Genomic DNA, 27,979 nt, shown 5'->3' on the forward strand with positions numbered 1-27,979 from the left:
GAATAAAGTTGTACAGTACACACTCAGCCGTCACAACCATTGCAAGGTTATTAGGATCTCCCTGAAGGATTCTTCTAAATATTCGAAATTTCTGTTGCAATATACCGAATGCATTTTCGGATATTCTTTTTGCCCGACTCAAACAATAATTAAATACAGCCTTGTCATTTGTTAAGTTCCTGCCAGGATATGGTCGCATCAAGTATGTTTTGAGAGGAAAAGCGTAATCGCCTACAATTACCACTGGAAGTTCAACATCAGTTCCGGGTAAAGTTTTACTCTTTGGGACGCTAAGCGTATTGTTTTCCAATGACTTTCCAAGGTCTGAATTTACTAGAATGCCTCCATCAGAGTTTCTTCCGTACGCTCCCACGTCTATCGCAATAAAATTATAACATGGGTCAACCAGAGCAAGAAGCACAATGGAATATGTTTTTTTTTTTTTTTTTGTAATTCCAATAGAGACTTCCTGAGTTTTTTGGAGCCCGTATTGTTACGCGCTTTCCATCTAAAGATCCAATGCAGTTTGGAAACTGCCATTTTGCCCAAAACTCCTCAGCTATAGCATTCCATTTTTCTTCATTCGGCACAGGCATCACCTCTTCTAACAATAAATCGATAACTGCTCTAGAGGTGTCATGGACGATAGCTCCAACTGTGGATTTTCCCCACCTGTAGCTGAAGGAAATAGTTTTAAAGGAATCTCCTGTAGCAAGGAACCTGAAAAAAATTGAACTGTATAAGATGAGAAATACGCGAATACGCGATTTGAAATATTTTTGCTACAGGTGGAATAGAGGAATGAAAAAAAAATAAATAAAAAAAATAAATGGGAATCTGTTCGTGACCAACTAAGGAAGACCCTGCATAAAAGGAAAACTGTTTCAGGACAAGCTGCTGTTCATCAACATAAATATAAGTATGAAGATCTCTTAAAGTTCCTGCTACCTTACATAGTAGAACGAGAAACAGTTTCCAATGCTCCTTACACGCAAGACAATAATGAGAATAAACAAGAATCAAATACAGATTCCCAAGAGGAGCAGTCTATTGCTGAAAACGAAAAAGAGTCTACACAAGAAGACATTGCAGATGAAGAATGGATCATTAAAACCCAGGGTAGTGAAACAGAGAATTTGATAGAGCGCACTCGGCATTCCCAGACGTCCTCAGCTCATTCGTCCGTCACTTCAAATAAGAACACGTTTATGAAACCACCACTGAAACGAAAATTTCAGCGTGAGGTTAAACCACAAGAATCTGCATCAAGCCAGCTCATGGCTTACATTTTGGCAGAAAAAAGCTGAAAAACAGAGAGAAATACTAAACCCAGTTGATGCTTTTTTGGCTGGTATAGCACCAGCCCTAAAATCGTTGCATCCACTACTTTTTCATCAAGCTAAAAATAGGATTTTTTCAATTGTACAAGACTTTGAACGGAAGCAACTCATAAATGACGTATCAGTCCATCAATTCACTCCATCATCCTCCAATTCCTCAGCAAAATATGTTTCAACGCCATATCCTTCACCTGTGGAAAACGAGTCAGCAGAACCTACACAACAGCTTTTGGATCTGCAAAGGGATTCCCACAATTCGTATATAAATAACCAAAGCCATCATCCTCCAAGTTCCCCTGCATACTCATCAGCTTCGGAAACTAATTCACTGAATAGTCCTCATTTTTTTTTTTTTTTTAGGGTAGTAGAAATTTAACTGTATTATTTACTAACTTATGTATTTATCTTTCAATTACTAAAGTAATAAAATAAAAATGCTGTCGTTAAAACTTCTTATTTATTTGTGTTCTGTGTACTTTTCTTTAGCCTACCTTAAAAAAACAGCCAGTCGTTCTTTGGGTGAAACTGATACTCTCCAGAAAGCATCGTTTTTTCTCAGTCTTGGTTCTAGTTTCTTCAAAAGTTCACAGAAGGTGTACTGCGTCATCCTAAAATATTCATAAAACTTAGTCTCATCATCTATGAGATGAGAAAATAATGTTCGAAACTCTCCATGTACTGGTCTTGTTTTCCAGGCACTGTGGATCCATAATTTTCTTTTTCTTGTTTCCTCTTCGTCTAAAGCAAGTGCTATAAGTCCTAATTCACTATTACGAAAATTAGTGAACATGTTTTACAGCTTTCACAAACAGAAACACAGATCACCGCGTCCTCGTCACTACAAGGAACAACAGACACACGGACGTGCCCCGGTCATGTGTGGCCCCTGCAGGAACGGACCGCAGCACGGCCGTCACTCGTCCGACGCTCGGCCCTGACACGGCCCGGACGTGTGTGTCCCGACCTTTAATCGCTTTGGCTATCTATGAACGACTCACGGCCAGACCCGACTTTCATATGTCGTTGTTGCTGCGTCACAGCCTGTAGTCGTACACGCATTATGGAATTCCCGTACAGGAGCGGACATTTTAATTGAAAGTCGCTACCTGGGATCGGCAGATAAATACTATACTGCAATGCGTGTGTTGTTAAGAAGAACGATGTGTTCCTTCTCACACGCATGCATGCATTCCCGAAGAAAAACTACATCATTCTTCTTAACAACATGGGCGCTGTAATATCGTATGAACAGTAAAAATGGAAAACGTTCTTATTCTTTTTCAAAACCACGCTTTTACTGATATTGTGTTCTCGGTCATCTGCCACGTATCCTTAGACTTGATCAGAGTATCAAATGGTGGAGAAAATGTTCCAAACATTCATTATGAGAAGGTTCCTTACCTTTGTGCCAAGCAGTGCTTGCCTCAGGAGTTCCAAATACCACTCCAGTGCATACAGCTGACTTCATTGAATTTAAAGTTTCTGCTGGAACATTGTTGACAGTGCAGGTACAAAAGATCTCCGCATGCAGTATGATCAAAGTGTCTTTTATCCATCTCAAAATAGCTATTCAAAATTATTACTCTCAAACAGAAGAATGGAAAAATTCCAGCATATTCATAAGAGGGAAGGCCATTGCAGATATATGCCATGCCATACATCATCTAAAAGACTAGCTATGTATATTAGTTGCAAAATACAAAGCCCAGATGACGATGTTGCCATTTCTCCCTCAAGAGGACAGGGAGTCTTGCTGTAAACTTCGCAAAATCTAACCCCAAGAATGAAGTGAACACAGGTAAAAATTTATGAGAGATGATAAATGGTTTTCGTTGACTACTGCTCTACAAGGTAAAGCATTACCCTGTACATTGAAGTAATAAAATAAGAGGGTGAGTCAAATGAAAACCTTAAATATTTTTTAAATATTATTTATTGTGCATAAGTGGTACAAAGCTGTATCACTTTTCCACATAGTCTCCCCCACGCGCAATCAAAGTCCTCCAGCACTTACAAAGTGCATAAATTCCTTCAGAAAAAATTCTTTTGGTAGTCCTCGCAACTTCTCATGCACCGCGCGGCGTACCTCTTCATCATAACGGAACTTCTTTCGTCCCATTGCGTCTTTGAGAGGTCCAAACATATGGAAATCACTTGCTGATGAGGAATGGCACCATTCCTTGCTCGCTCTCTTCGTTTCCGGTTGGTGGAAGTGAACCCAGGTTTCGTTCCCAGTAACGATTCTTGCAAGGAAGCCATCACCTTCTCGTTCGAAGCGCCGAAGAAGTTCTTTACAAGCACCAACACGTCGTTCTCTCATTTCAGGAGTCAATTGCCGTGGCACCCATCTTGCAGACACTTTGTGAAAATGGAACACATATGCTGACCCATGACTAATCTGTAAATATGCTGCAATGTCATTCAGTGTCACTCAGCGGATTTCCTTCACTATGGCTTCAACTGCTGCAATGTTCTGTGGAGTCACAACTCGTTGTGCCTGACCTGGACGAGGAGCATCTTCCACTGAACTCAAATCATTTGCGAACTTCCTACTCCATTCGCAGACTTGCTGCTGTGACAAACGTGCGTCACAGTACTGCACCTTCGTTCGTCGATAAATTTCAATAGGTTTCACACCTTCACTACAAAAAAACCGAATAACAGGACGCTGTTCTTCCCTGGTGCAAGTCGCAAGTTGGGCAGCCATCTTTATACTGTACTGCGACGGCTATATTGGTGTTCTGTGTGCGACGGTATGTGTGCATCTGCACTGTGCTGCCACCTGTAGGCCATTCTGCACACTGTTTGTAGCACGCTTACCAACTTACAGGATAACGGCACAAAATTTCGATTTGTTATTACACATTTAAGGTTTTCATTTGACTCACCCTCGTATAACGGTATGCACATATACAATGGCGTTAGTATCGCGTACACAAGGTACAAAAGCTCAATGCACTGGCGAAGCTGTCACTTGTACTCAGGTGATTCACGTGAGGAGGAGGAGGAGATTTAGTGTTTATCGTCCCGTCGACAACGAGGTCATTAGGGACGGAGCGCAAGCTCGGGTTAGGGAAGGATGGCGAAGGAAATCGGCCGTGCCCTTTCAAAGGATCCATCCCGGCATTTGCCTGAAGCGATTTAGGGAAATCACGGAAAACCTAAATCAGGATGGCCGGAGACGGGATTGAACCGTCGTCCTCGCGAATGCGAGTCCAGTGTGCTAACCACTGCGCCACCTCGCTCGGTGATTCACGTGAAAAGGTCTCCGACGTCATTATGGCCGCACGACGGGAATTAACAGACTTTTAACGAGGAATGGCGGTAGTCGGTGCTAGACGCATGGGACGTTCCATTTCGGATATCGTTAGGTAATTCAATATTAAGACGTCCACAGTGTGAAGAGTGTTCGGAGAATACCAAATTTCAGGCATTACCTCTCATCACGAACAACGCAGTGGCAGATGGTCTTCACAAAACGACCGAGAGCAGCGGCGTTTGCGCAGACGCTGACTTGTCAGACAGGCAACACTGCTTGAAATAACCGCAGGAATCAACGTGGAGCATACGACGATCGTATCCGTTAGGACAGTGCATTGAATTTTGACATTAATGGACTATGGCAGCAGACGACCGACGCGAGTGGCGTTGCCAACAGCACATCGCCTTCAGCTCTTGTTCTGAGCTCATGACCATATCGATTGGACCTTAGATAACTGATAAACCGTGGTCTGGTCAGGTGAGTTCTGATTTCATTTGCTACGAGCTGATAATAGGGTTCGAGTGTGGTGCAGACCGCACGAAGCCTTGGACCCACGTTGTCAATAAGGCACTCTGCTCCGTGGTGGTGGCTCCATAATGGTGTGGGCTGTGTCTACATGCAATGGACTGGATCCTCTGGTCCAATTAAATCGATCATTGACTGGAAATGGCTATGTTCGGCTACTTGTAGATCATTTGGAGCCATTCATTGATTTCATGTTCCCAAACAACGATGAAATTTTTATGGATAACAAAGCGCCATGTCATCGGGCCAAAAATGTTCGCGATTTGTTTGAAGAACATTCCGGACAGTTCGCGCGAATGATTTTACCACCCAGATCGCCCGATATAAACACAATCGATCATTTATGGAACATAATGGAGAGGTCAGTTCGTGCATAAAATCCTGTACCGGCAGCACTTTCGCAATTATTGACGGCTATGGAGGTAGCTTGGCTCAGTATTTCTACAGGGGACTTCCAACGACTTGAGTCCACATCATGTTGAGTTTCTGCACTACGCCGGGCAAAAGGATCTTCGACACGATATTAGGAGGTAACCCATGACATTTGTCACCTCAGTATATTTCTAAACTTCTATTATGACAAATAAAACGTAGTGGCTCTGTTTTAATGGCACTTGGAACAAAAACTTTGTTACTGGTACCTACAACCAGCCGGATTTCAGGCATGACACTTAGAACGTTATTAATAAATTATTTATTTTCCAGTTTGCTCATTACATTTTGCAGCTATGAGGTTGGCAGCATAATTCTCTGATATAGAAATACTTTCTCAGTTTTTGGGTACAAATAAGTAATGTACAAAAACAGGTGCATTGTTTTTTAATTCTCCTAACAAATGTGGATTTGGTACTCAGATGGTTTTCTACTTCCACTGTTCAACTGTTGAGGAGTATTTCAAGAATGGACGAGGAGTATGGAACGAAAATAAATATAGCAAAGACAAAAACGAAGAAAATAAGAATAAGATCTTAGATGGAAAAATGATAGAACAAGTAATATCCTTTCTGTGTCTGGTAAGATCAACGACATGGAAGTGAAACTGTTCAGGAGAAATAAGGAGGAGCATACATATGGGAAAGAGAATATTTGAAAAGGTGAAGCAGTCACTAACAGCTAGACGAATTCCAATGGGGCTGAGAAAAAATTTGCTAAATGTTGCGTACAGAGTGTAATGTCATAAAGCCGTGAAACGTCGCCAATTAATAAGAGAGACGATAGATATTTAGTAAGTTTTAAAATCTGGCTACGGAAAAGAATGCATGAAGTGAAATGGACTGACGAACTTATGAATGAAGAAGTAATGAAATAAATAGTGGAATGAAGATTACTGGAAGTGATCAGAACGAGAAAAAAGGATCTTGGCTGTAGCAACTGTCTGCAGCAAAGAATAATGGATGGAATGAGAGGAAGAAGTAGGAAGATAATGATGGACGACATTAGAAATAATCATACAAACAGATGATGACACTCAGAATGCCTACGCCCAGGTTGCACATTCCCATAAATTACAGGCGGTTAGTTTGTAGGCACGGAGCAGTTGCCCGACGGTGTTCCGGTTGGGTTTCATCGGATTCAGATAAGCCGATTTTGATGGCCAAGACATCAACGTGAGTTCACTATCAGGCTCCTCAAACTACTGCAGCACGATTCTGGCCTTTGATACGGACAATTAACATCGCTGTTAGCGAAGACATCAAGCATAAGGGGTTGCAAGTGGCCCATAATAATGTTCACGTAGTCCACAGCTGTCATGGTGCCTTCTGTTACTGCCGCAGCTCCCGTGGAAGCCCAGGTGAATGTCAAAAATGGTTCAAATGGCTCTGAGCGCTATGAGACTTAACTTCTGAGGTCATCAGTCGCCTAGAACTTAGAACTAATTGAACCTAAATAACCTAAGGACATCACCCACATCCATGCCCGAGGCAGGATTTGAACCTGCGACCGTAGCGGTCGCTCGGTTCCAGACTGTAGCGCCTAGAACCGCACGGCCACTCCGGCCGGCAGGTGAATGTCCCCCATAACATAATAATGCTCTCATCGGCCTGCGTCCATGACACATTGCATGTTCCGAGCAGCTCTTCTCCTGGATAACGGCATGTCTGGACACGACCATCGACCTGATTTAACAATAAATGGGATTCATGCCACCAGGCGATACGAGTCCACTGGTCTGTGGCCCAATCCCGATAATTCGCTGCCCACTGTAATCTTAACTGACGACGTTGTTGGGTCAACGTGGAAACATGTAGGGGTCCTCTACTGCGGAACACCGTGCTCAACGCTGTGCTCTGAACGGTGTGCTCCAAAACACTCGTGCCTCCGCCAGCACTGTACTCTGTCGTCAGATCTGGGACCTATCGCCGCCCGTCCTGCTTTAGAGATAGGCAAGCCCCCGAACCCCATGTTGTTTGATGAGTATCGACGTCCAACCTCTTGTCGCCTATTAATGCTTTCAGCATTCTTCCACCACGTTCTAGAGATGCTCACGTCAGTAGCACGCGAACAGCCTACCAGCTTCGCCGCTTCCGTAATGCTCGCTCCCAAGCACTGCGCCACAACAATCTGGCTTTTGCCAAAGTCGCAAGTCGGCGGATTTCGACATTTGCGCCACTTATCGTTGCTAGAATGGTTCCCCACTCGTCTCTGCTCCACTCATATACTTCTCTTAGCGCAGGAGCAAGCTGTGAGCAGCAAGGCGCGAGCACGGAGCAGCGCGAGCGCGCTACCCCCAATACCGGACCAGAGCGGAGAGTGGGGAGAGTCACGTGGGGCACACAACAGCTGCCGCCAGTCAATGTAAATCCGCGGCCACCTGCAGGGATATCACTCACGAATTATTACTGCGACAAATGAAACAAATAAAGGAGAATGTACACGTGCCACATAATTTTATTAGCTTAGTGTATGCCTCTACATTCGCATTAATTTGTGAACTGTTACACAATAAAAGATGTCACTGAAGTGAGGGATTCTCGGTTATCTTGTACTTTTTGCCCTTTACAATTGCGTCTATGTTCGGAGTAATTGTTCTTGTGCATTTTAGACGCAGCGTGCAGTTTAAATTTCGATCAGACAACGCGTTTCTCAGGCGCGTCTTGTTACATTTCATTGCAGAGAACAGTTGTTCACAAACATACGTGGAACCGAACATTGATATTATTGTAGCCGTCACTTTGTGCAAACGAGGAAATCTATCCTGAGGGAAGTGTCTGTAGAATTCCAAAATGTTTTTTTCGTTCTGAAATTTGTCTCTGTATTCTCTGTCCCACTGCAGGTCAATAATTTCTTGCTGCAGCTCAGGACGAATCTCTTAAATATTCGCTGAATATGGAGAGAACAGATCAAAATCACTGTCTAGTGCTGTCAGATCTTGAAAGCGCTGATCAACTAAACTATGTGAATAACGTTCACAGTCTTTGTGAACATCTTGCATGGATGATAATTTAGAAAAATGAGCTAGGTTTCCTGTTTACAGCTGACTCACCCAAAGTGTCAATTTCATTTTAAAATCTCGTATTCGATCTATGAAATGAGTAATTAGCAGATCTTTACCTTGTAGTAAAATGTTCAAAGCATTCAGATGGCTAGTTAAATCTGCTAAGAACGCGAGATCACATTCAAACGTGCGCGCGCATTTCCCCTCCCTCCCCTCCCTCCCTACTCAGCGACCTTGCACCTGCTCGCGAGCACGTGCATGAGCAGACGCGAGTACTCGCGCTCAAAACCGGCCAGTTGTTAAGACCTGTCTTAGCGCATCACGTGCCCACTGCGTTAGCAGACATCATACAACCTCGCGCTGGGCAGTGGTCGTAGTGTTTTGGTTCATAAGTGTATTTACGACAAATTCGGTAGAGAGTGAGCGCGCTGGCGTTGTACGAGGCTCATTTCAAACGTTCTGCGCTTGTAAGACAGAAGTGCAGAAAATAATTTGCTTTACAAAACAGCTTTATAGGCCTTCAATATAATCTATATTATTGCTTACGACAGCTTCCCAACGTTCTGGTAACTTCTGTATTCCGAATGGGTGAACTTCATTGTTGAGCTATGTGATTACTCGGATCACCTCACTGGACGTTTCATCAGTCGTATAAAAACGTTTTCCATAGGGTCGTTTCCTCAATTCGGAAAATAAATCAAAGTCTTGTGGGCTCATATCAGGACTGTACGGCGAGCTGGGAACTATTTCCCATCTATATTTGTTGAGCGTTCTTCTCACTAGTAGGGCAGTATACGGTCTCGCATTATCGTGCAAAATAAGGATACCAGCTGTAAGCAAGTCAGGCCTTCTTTGATGAATATTCGGGCACAAAACATATTGCAGAAACAGCTTGCAGTAAGCACCTGTTACAGAGGTCCCTTGCGGCACTAGTTGTAGCTATGATTCCATTCGTGTAATATGCAACGATCGTCAGCAGTTTCATCTTTGATTCATGTCGGAGAAATTTTTTTCGAGCGTCGAGAGTCAGACTTTTCCATTATGCCGACTGAGACTTCATTTCCGTCTGAGAATCTCGTATCTGGGTTTCATCAAGAGCACCAATCCTTTCAGAAACTCTCCTTACGTTCGACAGCATTGAAGCTATTCTTCTGCGATTGTTTTGCGATCTGCTTTCTGCTCTTCTTTCAGATCATGCTGAAACCATCTCACAGCAACTCATCTTTAACTTTTCATTTATGATTCTGTAAACTGAAGTGACAGACAGTCTGGCCTCATATGCAATTTTCTCACATGTTTTTCGTCGATCCTCTCTCAAAACGTTATTAACTATAACCTGAGAGGCGTAGTCTGTTGCAGTTGATGGCCTTCCACTCCTGTGTTGTCCTCAGTGCTTACCCGACCTTCACGGAGACGAGCAGACGATCTTGATACTGTGATACAATGAACTACACCATTCCCACACACCTCTCTCAAAGCATTGTAAATTTATGTTGGGTTATTTCCGTATAGGGATTCCAGTTTAATGAAGGAACGCTGGTCACTACGTGTAATGCGACCTGACTCGGTTTCCGCTCACGACGCAGTCACGCGAAGCAGCAAACACATATATGGCCGTCGCGCTTAAAGTCTCACTCAGAATTGATATTAGTTTCTACTTGATCACACCATCGTAACGAACACATTTGTAAAGCGTGTAATACTTTTGAAGTGAGTCTCGCATTTATATATATTTTGGCTATTTTCATTTTCCGATAAGATTTGTACGCAGTCTGAGTCATTACCTCTGGATTACACAAATCTCCAAACCAATGGATTTATTTTAATACAGTCGCAATAGGAAATAGTAGAAGTCGTGATTAGGTCACTGAGAATGACATTATACAATTAATAATTTAATCCCCGACAACAGGAAGGAGATTTAACATTTTTCACTGGAACGTGAAAACAAAAGAATTTCGTTCTAAAAAATATTTCAATTTGTAATAAAACGCAAATTTTCTGCATGCAATAACTCCAGGTTCGCTATTTTTGGGACTTACGACTTCGGTGTTCTAGGATTCCGTTTCTCGGTACAAGTCATTAAATCGCACATTCGGTAATACGGTAAAGAGCAGTACAAAAACTAAAAACTGGTGGCGGCTGCCCCTTCCTTTCCTGCAGTAAAACAATTTGCGACATCTCAGCTTGACATCACAACAAGTGAAATGTTTTTATCCCTTTAAAGCTGTATGATAAGTTCATTCCAGACGTCGAATGCCTTGGAAACGTGTGTGCGTTATGCATGACACTTTTGAGCCGGATCTGTGTGCTCTAACGACGTAATTAAGTTCAAAACCCGCAGAATGTTTGTGGGCAATTATTACACCGCACCACAGTCGAGAAATTTTTAGACTCTATGTACGTTGACGGAAAACGTTCCGTTCTGTGCGTCTGAATGCTCGCTTCATACATATTCCTATTCTATGACGATTTGTACAGTGTTAGTGACACCAATACAGAGTTCTTACAAAGGAAAGTATTACTTTAAAAATGTCATAGGACATCATTACAGTTAAACAGTTGATGTCAGTATCATAATCTGGTTCTCTCATATATGCCTAACTGAACTTAATTTAACAACGGAAAAAATCAGTTGTGTCTGTTCATTTAAAACTGTTTCATATCTTTACCGATGTCAAGTTTTTTTTCCAGTAACAGTGTGTACAACGCCACTATGAACACCAACGTGCTGGTAACGGTAGCTGAAAGATGGCCCTCCTGGAAATATTTGAGATCAATAAACTTGCGACTTAGATTGCTAACGTAATGTTAAGGGAACAGACATAATTTCTTTTTTCCTCTCTGTTAATTTAAGTTTCATTTTAAGTGTATGTGAGAGAAGCAATACTAAAGTCAACATTATTATTCGTGTTTTTAAATGCCATTATTTCCTTTGCAATTTTTTAAATGTAATTCTCTTTCTTTGTAAGAACAATGTAGGTATATCTTTAAAATCTGTGTAATCCGAAAGTACTTTGATCTGTGTTGTGATGTTAAGTTGCCACTTGATGCCGGAAACAGAAATAATATTGTAGAACGTAAAGGAAGAGTTCCCTTATATCTTATTGTTATCATTTTCTGCCAGGCACTGACTAAGTATTCAGTTACTACCCTTTTTAACCAGTTGTCACTACGCTTATGGTTTCAACAGCAGTGCAGAAAAAGAGATTAATTTATCAGAATACATTTTTCAAAGAGAGAGGGCCGTCGGAGATAATGTTTTTTTTTTTTTTTTACATATCATTGTCCATTTGGTTAAAACTTCGTGGAAGATCAAGTTTATTGGAATTAGCCGTTAACTCAGGTCTCTGCTTCATACACACACATCAAAACAGTTTTGCATCATCCCGGTTCCCAGAACACCAGAATATAGACGTTGACTGTGGATATTGTATCACAGACACAGTCCCTTTGACTGTTCAGAGCTGCTGCTAAAGCCCCCGAAAGATGTAAACTACCATGCACTAGCAGCGTCTATTAGACGGAGGGGGTGCGACAGCCGATCAGAACTAGTCATTCCTCAGGAAGAAGGTAAACGGCTCGTGTTGTCTGTAGTTCAACCTTGCCTAGACGGTCAATACCGCGGTTCGATTGCGCCCGCATTGTTACTTTGTGCCAGGAAGGGCTCTCAATAAGGGGAGTGTCCAGGCGTCTCGGAGTGAACCAGAGCGATGTTGTTCCGACATGGAGGAGATACAGAGAGACAGGAACTGTCGATGACATTCCTCGCTCAGGCCGCCCAAGGGCTACTACTACAGTGGATGACCGCTACCTACGGATTATGGCTCGGAGGAACACTTATAGCAACACCACCATGTTGAATAATGCTTTTCTTGCAACCACAGCCGGCCGTTGTGCCCGAGCGGTTCTCGACGCTTCAGTCAGGAACCGCGCAGCTGCTACGGTCGCAGGTTCGAATCCTGCCTCGGGCATGGGTGTGTGTGATGTCCTTAGGTTAGTTAGATTTAAGTAGTTCTAAGTCTAGGAGACTGATGACCTCAGATGTTGTCCCATAGTGCCTAGAGCCATTTAAACCACAGGACGTCGTGTTACGGCTCAAACTGTGCGAAATAGGTTACATGATGCGCAACTTCACTCCCGACGTCCATGCATCTTTACAACCACGACACCATGCAGCGCGGTACAGATGGGCCCAACAATATGCCATATGAATAAAAATCTCTCGGTGTACATTCCGCGTCAATTCAGGATAAAACTTCAAGCTTTCGACCACTACCTCCATGGTCGCCGTCAGGGCTAAAACTGACTGTCGTGAACTATCGAGGTTCCCACTTTTATATGCGAAGGACGGCTTCTGATTGGCTGGAATACGTCATAGCAACAGCGATATGGCGCGTAGTGAAGTAGTGCCCTCTACTTCCATTGATGTAGTTTCTATCCCGCGTTGCTTGCAGCGCCATCCCTTGAATCAGGAGGTAATGTGCGGGAAGTCTTTCTCTGCGATTTTCCTTTATCCAGTGCACTCTTCCAAGTGTTGCTAAGTGCATAGCCGTTGTCTCTGTTAAAGTTATTATCGCTAAGTCTAATTTCGACTGCTTCCCGGATCACAGAGTCCCAGTAATTCGATGCGTGGGCTGTTACTCTGGTTTCTTCAAATAAAGTCTTATGCTTGTTAAGAAGGCTGTGTTCATCCACCGCTGATTTTTCCAAATACCTGTATTTCAGGTGGCGCTGGTGCTCGATGCAGCGATCGGCAACGGTTCTTACAGACTGGCCCACGTAATTCTTGCCGCATTTGCAAGGAATAGTATAAATTCCCGGCACTCTTAAGCCGAGACTATCTTCGACTGATCTCAACATTTCCTTAATTTTCCTAGGTGGTCGGAAAACTGGTTTTATTCCTTGCCCCTTCAGGACTCTGACTATCTTGCTCGTTGTAGCACCGCAAAAAGGAAGCCGCGCTATGTGTTGGTCCTCTTCTTGTATATGGCCGGCATCGTGCCTTACTTTCTTGGACAATACTGATTTAATTTCACCGGCAGAATAACCATTCCTCTTGAAAACAGTAGTGAAATGGTTAATCTCGGGACCGAGGTGCTCCTTGTCGGAAATAGTCCTGGCTCTGTGTACTAAAGTATTCAGCATAGCTCTCTTCTGAGACGGATGATGGAAGCTGTGGCTATGCAGATATAAGTCTGTATGGGTTGGCTTCCTGTACACAGAATGGCCCAGTCGTCCATCCGGCTTTCGCTCCACCAACACATCTAAAAAAGGTAACTTCCCTTCCTTCTCTACCTCCAATGTAAATTTTATGTTTGGATGTACACCATTTAAATGTTCAACGAACTGCTGCAGCGTGTCGCTGCCGTGTGGCCATATGCCATATGGATCGCTCAGGATTGACATCACGTTCTCTTCGCCGAGGAATGTCGCATATGCCTTCAACCAGACAATCGTTGGGGCCTTAGACACACTGTCCAGCGAGTGCAGCAAGATGGAGGTTCCTGCTGTTTTGGGGTGGCATTATATGGGCAGACGTAGGCCACTGGTGGTCATGGAAGGTGCCGTAACGGCTGTACGATACGTGAATGCCATCCTCCGACCGATAGTGCAACTACATTGGCAGCATCTTGTGAAAGACTTCCTTCAGGATAACGACATCACTCGACTAGAGTGGCGAGCATGTTCTCCAGACATGAACCCTATCGAACATGCCTGGGATAGATTGAAAATAGCTGTTTATGAACGACGTGACACACCAACCACTCTGAGGGATCTACGCCAAATCGCCGTTGAGGAGTGGGACAATCTGGGCCAACAGTGCCTTGATGAACTTGTGGATAGTATGCCACGACGAATACAGGCATGCATCAATGCAAGAGGACGTGCTACCGGGTATTAGAGGTACCGGTATGTACAGAAATCTGGACCACCACCTCTGAAGCTCTCGCTCTATGGTGGTACAACATGCAATGTGTGGTTTTTCATGAGCAATAAAATGGGCGGAAATGATGTTTATGTTGATCTCTATTCCAAGTTTCTGTGCAGGTTCCGTAACTCTCGGAACCGAGGTGACGAAAAACTTTTTCTCATGTGTGTAATTACTAGTTCAGTATTAGCGTCGCCCGGGGACGTATTTTTTCCAGTCTTCTGTTAGATTATTACCTCCTTTTCCCTCTATCCATCTTCTCATTTCCTCACTCTATCTGTTCTTCCCCTTTATCTCTATGTTTATCCTTTCCCGTCTCATCCTCCTTGCTTTCCTCCTCCTCACCCTGTCCACGTTCTTCTCCCTCCTATTTGTGTCTCCTGCTTCCCCCTATCTACGCTTATTCTCCTCCGCACCTTCTCTCTCCATCACAAGTCATCACCCCCACCCAAGTAACAGACTGGTGGTTCTTGCCTCCACTGGATTTCTTTCCAGACAGTTAGTAATATGTGCAACAAGTTTGATTGGGGCTTAGGAGGAGCTTTTTACCCGCGGCTATGGTTCAAATGGCTCTGAGCACTATGAGACTTAACATCTATGGTCATCAGTCCCCTAGAACTTAAACCTAACTAACCTAAGGACAGCACACAACACCCAGTCATCACGAAGCAGAGAAAATCCCTGACCCCGCCGGGAATCGAACCCGGGAACCCGGGCGCGGGAAGCGAGAACGCTACCGCACGACCACGAGCTGCGGACCCCCGCGGCTATGTTACAGTACGCACGTGTCACATGTATTTTACGTATATTCAGCCCGTTTCACACATATTTGACCTGTATCTGTAGAGCAATTCGCCCTGCAGTTTCGTTTTCACGCAGCTTACATTATGACGTCATATCTACTAAACAATGTGACCTACAATGACATAATTTTGCAGATACATTCAGTGCTATATTTGAGTACTGTCTGCGAAATGTGTTGCAGACAGAGTTTTCACCAAAGACGTAATAAATTAAAACGATATGCATGGTGAGGCAGTTTTTCACATAGCTCAGTTTTTAAGACGTCATATCTCCTGAATCGTGTGTCGTACGGTGAATAATTGTGCAGGTACATTCAGTGGTATATGTGTATACTGTCTGAAAAATGCGTCGCGAACTCAGTTAGTAGTAAAGAAATAATAAATTAATCCGTCATGCAGCAGTTTTACTGCATGAACAGTGAAAATGTAGCACATGTACAGCTACGTCTACATGGACACTGCAAATTACATTTAAGTGCCTGGCGAGGGTTCATCGAACCACGTTTACAATTCTCTATTATTTAAATCTCGTATAGCACGCGGGAAGAACGAACACCTATATCTTTCCTTACGAGCACTGGTTTACCTTATTTTATCATGGTGATCATTTCTCCCTACGTAGATCGGCGTCAGCAAAATATTTTCGCATTCGGAGGAGAAAGTTGGTGATTGGAATTTCGTGAGAAGATTCCGCCACAATGAAAAACGCCATTTTCTAATGATGTCCAGCCCAAATACTGTATCATTTCAGTGACGCTCTCTCCCCTATTTCGCGATAATACAAAACGTGCTGCCCTTCTTTGAACTTTTTCGATGTACTCCGTCAGTCCTGTCTGGTAAGGATCCCACACCACGCAGCAGTATTCTAAAAGAGGACGCACAAGCATAGTGTAGGCAGTCTCCTTAGTAGATCTGTTACACTTTCTAAGTGTCCTGCTAATGAATCGCAGTCTTTGGCTAGCTTTCCCCACTACATTTTCTATGTGTTCCTTCCAATTTAAGTTGTTCGTAATTGTAATATCTAGGTATTTAGTTGAATTTACGGCTTTTAGATTAGACTGCTTTATCTTGTAACAGAAGTTTAACGAATTCCTTTTAGCACTTAAGTGTATGACCTCACACCTTTCGTTATTCAAGGTCAACTGCCAATTTTCGCATCATTCATATATTTTTTTCTAAATCGTTTTGCAATTTGTTTTAATCTTCTGATGACTTCATAAATCGATAAACGACAGTGTCATCTGCAAACAACCTAAGACGGCTGCTCAGATTGTCTCCCAAATCGTTTATATAGATAAGAAACAACAAATGGCCTATGACACTACCTTGTGGAACGCCAGAAATCACTTCTGTTTTACTCGATGACTTTCCGTTAATTACTACGAACTGTGACCTCTCTGACAGGAAATCACGAATCCAGTTACATAACTGAGACGAAATTCCATAATCAAGCAGTTTCACTACAAGGCGCTTGTGTGTTACAGTGTCAAAAGCCTTCCGGAAATCCAGAAATACGGAATCAATCTGAAATGCCTTGTTAACAGCACTCAACACTTCATACGAGTAAAGAGCTAGTTGTGTTTCACAAGAACGATGTTTTCTAAATGCGTGTTGACTGTGTGTCCATAAGCGATAAACTTTTCGCCTTACATCATTTTGTGGGGGCTGTTAGCGAGAAAAAGTTTCGTAAAGGTTTGAAATTGTATGTAAAGCTTGTTGCAAGTCACAAAGCGCTCTCATTTTTAGGTACTGGATGAATAAAATCTGGGCACTCGCTCGTCGTACTGCACTTGTTTTTCACCGCCACCGCCACCCTCAACCCTTTGGAGATACGTGGTTATTACAGACACAGCGGTTGTTGCCTTACATTAAGTGATGTGTGTACAACTTTTGGTTGAAACCGGTCCAGTGGTTTAGGATGAGATGTGGAACTTACATACACCCAGTTTTGTAATATGTGTGGGTTATGAGTACTCTTCCGTTTCAGGCGACTGGACACTCCGCAAGACGTGTACTACGCTCGTCCATCTCTGTTATTATACTAATAATGTATGGAAATGTCAAGGGTTTAGGTTCGAGTACCGTTTCGAAACACAGTTTTAACTTGATGTTCCGTCACTCCCTGCTCGTATATCGTAGAGCGAATCCATTGTGACAGAAGTGAGAAGCCAGATCCTACAGAGGCACTTACTTTAGTTCAAAATGGGTCCACTACTCAGGAACACTCATCTCCAATAATTTGCCAGCAAACATAAAAAATTTAGTTACAAATAAAGATCAGTTTAAAAGGAGCCTGAAAGACTTACTAGTGGCCAACTCCTTCTACTCCATTGACGAATTTTTTAATAGAAACAAATGATGTATATATTGATACTATTAGTATTGTTATTTCAGCTTAAAAAAATACAGGGTGATTCAAAAAGAATACCACAACTTTAAAAATGTGTATTTAATGAAAGAAACATAATATAACCTTCTGTTATACATCATTACAAAGAGTATTTAAAAAGGTTTTTTTCACTCAAAAACAAGTTCAGAGATGTTCAATATGGCCCCCTCCAGACACACGAGCAATATCAACCCGATACTCCAACTCGTTGCACACTCTCTGTAGCATATCAGGCGTAACAGTTTGGATAGCTGCTGTTATTTCTCTTTTCAAATCATCAATGGTGGCTGGGAGAGGTGGCCGAAACACCATATCCTTAACATACCCCCATAAGAAAAAATCGCAGGGGGTAAGATCAGGGCTTCTTGGAGGCCAGTGATGAAGTGCTCTGTCACGGGCTGCCTGGCGGCCGATCCATCGCCTCGGGTAGTTGACGTTCAGGTAGTTACGGACAGATAAGTGCCAATGTTGTGGCGCTCCATCCTGCTGAAATATGAATTGTTGTGCTTCTTGTTCGAGCTGAGGGAACAGCCAATTCTCTAACATCTCCAGATACTGTAGTCCAGTTACAGTAGCACCTTCGAAGAAAAAGGGACCAAAAACTTTATCGGCTGAAATGGCGAACAAATGTACAACTAAATGAAACTTTATAGCTCCCTTAATTCGCCGACAGATAGTGCTTAGCTCTGCCTTTTGTCGTTGCAGAGTTTTAAATTCCTAAATTTGTGGTATTCTTTTTGAATCACCCTGTATATTGAGATGTTCCACATCCACGAAGATCTCCTCAGCACGGATCTATGGAACGAAAAACTAATCTAATCACTGGCCTCCTATTGGGCACAAACGGCGAACGAATCCGACCAAACTAGTTTATGTTTTCCTCAGTTTCGCAGTCTGCCGGCTGACGTCGCTTGTGAGGGCACACGTCCACAGAAGCGAGTGCCTCAATTTCAGTGAACAAGACTGTGCTGGAAACGGGATGAAGTGAGGAAGAAAGGAGTGCGCGGTTGGGCGCTCAGTGGTAATGTTCCGTGGGGCGGCTTGGACCTACCGATACTGCAACTTAATTTTGAGCGGGACATAATAATGTTGTGGCGTGTGATGTTATACGTTCGAAAACAGAGATAAAACGTAACACTGCAAACATATTTTGTTACTATATTAATTTTAGGACTATAGGCTGCGGTTGAAGATTGATCTGTAGCTAAGGCTGGAAGCTGACACTTTCGTATGAATCGGCAAAGTCAGAAAGTATGAGGCCGCGAGAATAACTGTCTGAGCTATAAATAATCTACACATATTATAAAACTGGGTCTATGCACGTGTGTGTTTGTGTGTGTGTGTGTGTTTTCCACATCTTCTCCTAAAGCACTACACCGTTTTCAACTAAAATTCGTACACATAGGCAACAATCGATGTGGGGCTAATAACCATCTACCTATCATAGTGCAGAAGATATGACGTCATGAACAATGAGATGCGTGGAAAACTGCCACATTGTCTATGGCGTTCACATTTATTACATCTTTGCTTCTAACTCCATTCGCATCACACTTTGCAGAAAGTAGTCACATATATCGTTGAATGTACATACTCAAAAAAAAAAAAAAAATGCTGAGGTCTACGTTTGCTAGACTTACACTCTATTTAAACTAACTTAAGCTAACTTATGCTAAGAACAACACACTCACACCCATGCCCGAGGGAGGACTCGTACCTCCGGTAGGAGGGGCCGTGCAATCCGTGACATGGCGCCTCAAACCACGCGGTCATTCCACGCGGCGAATGTACCTACTAAATTACATCATTGTATGACAGATAGATCAGGAAACAAGACTTCATAAACACTAAGATGCGTGAAAAACTGCCCAATAATGCATAACGTTTAAATTACCGTTTTGTTACTAACTCTATTCGCAACATATTTCGCAGACAGTCTCCATATATGCAGCTGAATGTACCTACACAAATGTATATCTGCCTAATATCGTGTGGGGCCCCAGCGAGCACGCAGAAGTGCCGCTACGTGACATGGCATGGACTCGACGAATGTCTGAAGTAGTGCTCGAGGGAAATGATATCATGAATCCTGCAGGGCTGTCCATAAATCCGTAAGAGTACAAGGGACTGGAGATCTCTTCTGAACATCACGTTGCAAGGCATCCCAGATATGTTCAATAATGGAGTTTGATGGCCAGTGGAAGTCTTTAAACTCAGAGGAGTGTTCCTGGAGCCACTCTGTAGCAATTCTTGACATGTGGGGTGTCACGTTGTCCTGCTGGAATTGTCCAAGTCCGCCGGAAAGCACAATGGACATGAATGGATGCAGGTGATCAGACCGGATGCTTACGTACTTGTCATCTATCAGAGTCATATCTAGACGTATCAAGGCTCCCATATCACTCCATCTGTACACGCCGCACACCATTACAGAGCCTCTACTAGCTTGAACAGTCCCCTGCTGACATGGGGTTCCATGGATTCATGAGACTGTCTCCATAGCCGTACATGTCCAGCCGCTCGATACAATTTGAAACGAGGCTCGTCCGACCACGCAACACGTTTCCAATCATCAACAGTCCAATGTCGGCGTTGACGGGCCCAGGCGAGGCGTAATGTCTTGTGTCGTGCAGTCATTAAGGGTACACGCGTGGGCCTTCGGCTCCGAAAGCTCATATCGATGATTTCTCGTTGAATGGCTCGCAGGCTGACACTTGTTGATGGCCCGCATTGAAATCTGCAGCAATTTTCGGAAAGGTGTATCTCTGTGACGGTGAACGAATCTGTTCAGTCGTCGTTTGTCCCGTCCTTGCAGGATCTTTTTCCGGCCGCAGCGATGTCGGAGATTTGATGTTTTACCGGATTCCTGATATTCACAACACACTTGTGAAATGGTCGCACGAGAAAATCCCGACTTCATCACTACCTTGAAGATGATGTGTCGCACCGCTCGTGCGCCGACTATAACATCACGTTCAAACTCAATTAAATCTTGATAACCTACTATTGTAGCAGCAGTAACCAATCTAACAATTGCGCCAGAAAGCTTGTCTTATATAAGCGTTTCCGACTGCGGCGACGTATTCTGCCTGTCTACGTATCTCTGTATTTGAATACGAGTGCCTACACCAGCTTCTTTGGCGCTTCAGTGTATTATTGCAAGACACACAATTCAAGAGATGTGACGTCATAAACGCTGAGATACTTGAAAAAATATTGCATAATGTATGAAGTTTTAACACGTTTATTCTTCACTGCTAAGGCACTCCTAGAGTCGAGTCAAATTAAGGAAATCCTTGGCACGTGGCAGTAGTGTTGACAGGATTCAACTGCGAAGCGCAAACGTTTGTAACCGAAAACAAATGCCGGCTATAGAGATTCGAACAGGGATTGTCACACAGACGTTTAAAAAATCGCGCTGTAGACATGGGAAGCAGCTGCATCCGGCCTACAGAAACTATCCAGTATCATCTCACATCGAGTCTACTGCAGGCGTACCGTTAATGTTTCGTTTGCAATAGAAAACTGGCTGGTTGAATACACGGACAATGCCGGGTTTGACTCTAATTATCAATAAATTATTGCGTTATCGATTTCGGAACTACCGGGGTCTTCAGATGCAGCTACTCACATTATCATTTTTTTTTTTTTTTACATCACAGGAGAACGTATACGTATTAACAGTATTACTCGTAGACTATATGATCGTGAGATCAGATTAATGTTCTTATGCTCGGTACAGCTGTACGTGAAATTATTCATACACATGTGAAAAGCACTAATATAGTGATATTTGCTAACTTCTGCATGTTAAGTGTCACCATACAACGCCAGTAAACAGTTTACATTTGAATTACAGACATTTTACAGTGGGCGTGTAATATCATTCTCGACTATCATCACCCATGTACAGCTTTAAAAACAAAGTCATCGCTGTCATCACAAGGTCATCACACTTCGTTCTTAACGCCATAAATCGTTCATAATGATAGTGTGATATAAACCTTTCCAATGCAAACTTCTCAGTTCAGATCTAAATTTTATGCCAACATTATATGACGACACTTAACATACGTAAGGCAGAAAATATTATTGTATTAATTAAAACACGAAGCAATTTCAGGCATTGACTGCGAAGGGGCGTTGACTGAAATCAATTGAGAAAATTGAAAATTTATGTCGGACATTAGTAGGAGACCAGGGTTCAAATCCAGGTCCATATGCTGTATTAATGTTTTGCGCATGACTATCAGCAACTGTGATTTCACGTACAGTTTGACCGAGAGTAAGAACATCATCTGATCTCACGACTAATAGTGACACGTCTTCTGTGAGTATTGCTGTCATTTTGCATATACACTGCTGTAACGTAATTTTGTAAAATATTTTTTTAAATGGAACAGGTGCATCTGAAGACAGGGCGGCAGTCCCGAAACCGACACTAAAAAAGAACTAAAAACCATCCTTGAAGCCAGAGGCAAACTTTTTATAGCTAGCTTAACACCCGTTGCTTCACTCGCATAGACTGCATAGTCTGCAGATATTTTTTGTTTTTTCTTGAATCGAATTTGTGCACTGTTATGGCTATTGCTCTCGTGAAAATCTTCACATCGTGCCGAAAGTGTATCAGAATTTAAGAAAAGTGTTGGTGACTGCCAGTCCTTAGATAACTGAAGCGTTCCAACAGGTTTTAATATAGAGAGTTAAAAAAAAGAGACAAATCGGATAAGTGTTTCTATGGTTATTACCACCAGTCCTACACCCAGTGCCAAATTCTCTCATTTCAAACGGATATTCTTGTACACGAAATCGCTTTTAGATGTGGTACACTATGTGACGCATCCGGGCACCTGGCTGAAAATGACTTACAAGTTCGTGGCGCCCTCCATCGGTAATGTTGGAATTCATTATGGTGTTGGCCCACCCTTAGCCTTGATGGCAGCTTCCACTCTCGCAGGCATACGTTCAATCAGTTGCTCGAAGATTTCTTGGGGAATGGCAGCCCATTCTTCAAGGAGTGCTGCACTGAAGAGAGGTCCATTACATGGATGTTATTGTCGTGTAACCACTCCGCCACAGGCCGTGCATTATGAATACAATCGCCAATCCAGAATTCTTCCTCAACAGTGGGAAGCAAGAAGGTGCTTAAAACATCAGTATATGCCTGTGCTGTCATACTGACACGCAAAACAACGAGGGGTGCAAGCCTCCTCATGAAAAACACGACCACACCATAACACCACCGCCTCGACCATGATGGTTCAAATGGTTCAAATGGCTCTGAGCACTATGGGACTTAACATCTATGGTCATCAGTCCCCTAGAAATTAGAACTACTTAAAGCTAACTAACCTAAGGACATCACACAACACCCAGTCATCACGAGGCAGAGCCTCGACCATGAAATCCAAGTTTTCTCACCTCTCGCCTAACTTTCATAGTACTTGCAGTGGATCTTGATGCAGTTTGGAATTCCTGTCTGATGGTCTGGATAGATGTCTGCCTATTAAACATTACGACCCTCTGCAACTGTCGGCTGTCTCTGTCAGTCAACAGATGAGGTCGGCCTATATGCTTTTGTGCTGTACGTCTCCCTTCACGTTTCCACTTCACTATCACATGGGAAACAGTGGCCCTAGGGATGTTTAGGAGTGTGGAAATGTCACGCACAGACGTATGACACAAGTGACAACCAATGACCTGACCACGTTCAAAGTCCATGAGTTCCGCAGAGCGATCCATTCTGCTCTCTCACAACTTCTAATGACTGCTGAGGTCACTCATATGGAGTACCTGGCTGCAGGGGGCAGCACAATGCACCTAATATGAGAAACGTATGTCTTTGGGTGTGTTCGAATACTTTTGATCACATAGTGTATCTACACACAGTGGTATCTATATATTGTCACCGTAATGATTTGTCTACGTAGCAGTTACAACAAAAATAATTGTATAAACATACATTAAGCCACTTCAGCTCATATACTACAACACCTTCTAAACTTTTGGCGCCGGGCGGGGTAGCAGTGCGGTCTAGGGCGCCTTGCCACGGTCCGCGCTGCTGCCCCCGTCGGAGGTTCTAGTCCTCCCTCGGATATGGATGTATGTGTGTTGTCCTTAGCATAAGTTAGTTTAAGTTAGATTAAGTAGTGTGGAAGCCTAGGGGCCGATAACCTTAGCAGTTTGGTCCCATAGGAACTTCCCACAAATTTCCAAAACAAAAACTTTTCACGCTAATCATTGCCATAAAAGTATGGTCTCTTCTAAACTTATTTCTGACCAAAAAACGATTCTGGTAGCTACAGTCGGAGGTTTTTGTTAATCCTGCCTTTTGATCTCTAATGATGACGTTTCCATACATAACTTTCATCCCTTACACATATTTCTTTATTTTTAGTCGAGAAGTCAAATACTAATTTTCATAGATTTAGCTTTGTAAATGATTTAACATAACGAAATATTTTCATAAAAATTTTCATCCCCTATTCCATGTTTCCAAAGAATCTTTAATCTCCTATTTCACCCTGTTAGTGGTGGAATTTCGAATAATGCGTAATTTCTTTTAATTTCTAACGGAGGAGCCAAATACAAATTTTCATAGATTTAGCTTCAAAAATGCTTGCATAATGAAATACTTTCATAGAACTTTTCATCCTCTAACCCCCCCCCCCCCCCAAGGCTTCAATTTCCAGGAACACAGACAAAAGTTTTTTATTTCCAAGTGAGAAGTCATAGCAATTTTCATAGATGTAGCTTTAAAAATGCTTTAGTAGTTCTTTAGTAATTATTTATTTTCAAAAAACTTTCACCCACTACTCACCCTGTTAGAAGCTGAATTTAAAAAAAACGCTGGAACACACATTGTTTTAGTTCTGACCGAGATACCAAATATCAATTTTCGTAGTTACAGCTTCAAAATTGCCTGCATAGTGATATAGCTATAACTAACCTTTCATCCCTTATTTCGCCCTCTTAGGAGTGGAATTTCGAAAAATCCCTTCTTAAACGATACGAAACCTACAGTGGAAGATCGAAACCGTCCCCAAGTTTCAAGTTTCTGTCCCTAGCCGCTTGGTCTGGGCGATGATGAGTCAGGCAAGACACTTCCTTTTATACATATACGTATGTATATAGAGGTTTCTACTCAGCACTCAACTGCGTCCCGCCTTTCATCTCGATGGAAAGTTTTAAAAACAGTAACCCTTGTTATTGCACGCATTTTATGCATATTGAATATCGATGAGTGGTTTATATTCGTCGTGGGTTAGTATAGACGTGTTGTATCCGTAGGTTCGATACTTTCGCTCAAGATTAAGTTGACAGCTGACTTGGTGATTTAGCGAATCTAACCAATCTAGTGTCATGAGAATATCTGTAATTCTGGTTACGGTGCGTATTTTACACGTATTCGATTTCGATGGTCTAGCGTCCCTTTTTTCGTATTAACATATATATTATGTAATATAAATGTCATAGGAGAGTAATCAATGTAATAAACCCAAAGCGATAACGGACAAGCATAGTACATGTATCTAAACCACGAAAATGAGTTTTATTTTGGTCTATAAAACCGATAACATTATCAGCGTTGACGTCTCTCCGACTCTGACTGTAAAGCTGATTAGACTCTTGTATTGTCTCGGGTGTCATCCTGTGTGTAAGTGATTAACATTATTGAAATAATATTTTTTTTTAAATATGTGTCGCGTTACTGATCTACAGTTACCCTTCCCCGTCAGTGCAATGGTTTTCTGAATAAATGTAAAAGTCACCGTCTTTCATAAACGGCATCAATTCATAATAAGTCATTATTCAGCACTATTTTGCTCCAATTTCACATTATTAGTACGCACGAAATAGAACCTGCCATATTTTGCAAAAGAAGTCCGCCTGCCTTTCAGTTTAAATTAATTTCCAGAGAATATCATTTTGTTATCGTGTGTGTACGCAATTTCAAAACGTATCGATTTCAAACATATGGTGAGCCTAGCTACGAATATGAATATCCACTGAAAAATTTCAAGTAAATAAAGTCTTTCTCAAAATAATCGAAAGGTTGCGCAAGCCATTGCACATCGGCTTGTAGCAAAAACAGAGGAAAATCTTTTTTTTTTTCATTTGTTGTTGGCTAACCGCCTCAATGCGAATTTCAATTAGAAAAGGGTTGTAGTATATGAGCCATACAACAGAGTGGGTGGCGTATGTCCATCATTTAAGGACGTCATAGATTAATGCAGAATGGGGGCATTGGTAGATTCAGTATTTCCAATGTAGATTAGGTTGGAATGTGACAGCTTGGTGGTGATTTGAAGTCACCAACAAATGTGACGTCATGAGCGTAACTGTAATTCTAGTTGTTGTTGTTGTTGTTGTGGTCTTCATTCCTGAGACTGGTTGATGCAGCTCTCCATGCTACTCTATCCTGTGCAAGCCTCTTCATCTCCCAGTACCTACTGCAGCCTACATCCTTCTGAATCTGCTTAGTGTATTCATCTCTTGGTCTCCCTCTACGATTTTTACCCTCCACGCTGCCCTCCAGTACTAAATTGGTGATCCCTTGATGCCTCAGAACATGTCCTACCAACCGATCCCTTCTACTAGTCAAGTTGTGCCACAAACTCCTCTTCTCCCCAATTCTATTCAATACCTCCTCATTAGTTATATGATCTACCCATCTAATCTTCAGCATTCTTCTGTAGCACCACATTTCGAAAGCTTCTATTCTCTTCTTGTCTAAACTATTTATCGTCCACGTTTCACTTCCATACATGGCTACACTCCATACAAATACTTTCAGAAACGACTTCCTGACACTTAAATCAATACTCGATGTTGACAAATTTCTCTTCTTCAGAAACGCTTTCCTTGCCATTGCCAGTCTACATTTTATGTCCTCTCTACTTCGACCATCATCACAGTTATTTTGGTCCCAAATAGCAAAACTCCTTTACTACTTGAAGTGTCTCATTTCCTAATCTAATTCCCTCAGCATCACCCGACTTAATTCGACTACATTCCATTATCCTCGTTTTGCTTTTGTTGATGTTCCTCTTGTATCCTCCTTTCAAGACACTGTCCATTCCGTTCAACTGCTCTTCCAAGTCCTTTGCTGTCTCTGACAGAATTACAATGTCATCGGCGAACCTCAAAGTTTTTATTTGTTCTCCATGGATTTTAATACCTACTTTAAACTTTTCTTTCGTTTCCTTTACTGCTTGCTCTATATACAGATTGAATAGCAACGGGGAGAGGCTACAACCCTGTGTCACTCCCTTCCCAACCACTGCTTGCCTTTCATATCCCTCGACATTCTAATTACTGCGAGTATTCTACGCGTGTTTGATTTAAATGAGTGGTTTCCACCTGCAGTTTTCGGGACGTCATGGATCAAAGCAGATGTGTAGCATTGGTAGTTTCAATATTCCCACTATAATTCGCCAGGGCATAATTGATTTCCATGGGTGGCCTACGACCGCCGTTTTGAGAACTTAGGGCTCGCCGCAGACTGGTGGTATCGGTACGTTCAATACATGTGCCACGTGTACTCACGGCGTAGGCGGGCAGCATGAGGCGCGATGAGCCGAACAGGAAGATGGTGAAGACGCGCAGCGACGCCCTCCAGCAGCTGGGCGTCCACGGGTGGACGATGTGGCGGCAGTCGCGGCTGGCCAGCAGCTCCAGCACCGGCTTGCTGGCGGCCACCATCGTGCGCGGACTGCTCTGCTAGGCGCGCACCATGAGCTCTGGGCGGCACTGGCGCTACGTGAGGAGCGCGCAGCGGCGGCGACGCGGGCGCCACGCTTCGGCTGCGGCCGACTGATGACCGGCCGGAGAGACGGCGACGCCGGTCGGAAAGCTGAGGAGTGCGCTTCCGCTCACACGGCCGCTGACGCAGGCGGTGCAACACCTGACGCGGCGTTGTGCGGCCGTAGCCGGTGACTTCCGAGCTCGTCTCTCCACGCTGCTGCTTGGAGAAGTGGTAGCTTGCAGTTCCTGATCGTGAAATGGCGGACCATGCCACTGGCTACAATCGCAGACTTGTCCACGGTGCCCTTTGGAGCGAGGGCGTACGATATGTAGTGGTTAATAAAAAAGAAAAAGAGAAGAGATGTGGTGGCTAATAAAAAAGACAAAGAGAAGAGAAGAAAAGAAAAGATTGAAAATGTGGGACGAAATGGTGAATAAAAAGGGGGTTTTAAAATCGTTAATGAGCGTGAAAAAGGGAAAGAATGAAATGCAAATCGGACTTCGTATTACAGAAAAGTTATCGGACTTCGTGATTCGGAAAAGCT

The 27,979-nt window shown here is 43.0% G+C and overlaps 1 protein-coding gene across 1 annotated transcript in view; it reads right to left on the reverse strand.

Moving 5' to 3' along the window:
- Window positions 1–27,423, reverse strand: part of LOC126254329 (uncharacterized) — a 182,448-nt gene extending 155,025 nt beyond the window's left edge. The window contains exon 1 of the mRNA XM_049955303.1: window positions 27,237–27,423. Within this exon, the coding sequence (XP_049811260.1) occupies window positions 27,237–27,392 (156 nt within the window). The 5' untranslated portion in view covers window positions 27,393–27,423. The remainder of the gene's footprint in view (window positions 1–27,236) is intronic.
- Between the last annotated feature and the right edge of the window lie 556 nt (window positions 27,424–27,979).

The sequence above is a fragment of the Schistocerca nitens genome, chromosome 1, assembly GCF_023898315.1.
Source record: "Schistocerca nitens isolate TAMUIC-IGC-003100 chromosome 1, iqSchNite1.1, whole genome shotgun sequence".
NCBI classification, from domain to species: Eukaryota; Metazoa; Arthropoda; class Insecta; order Orthoptera; family Acrididae; genus Schistocerca; species Schistocerca nitens.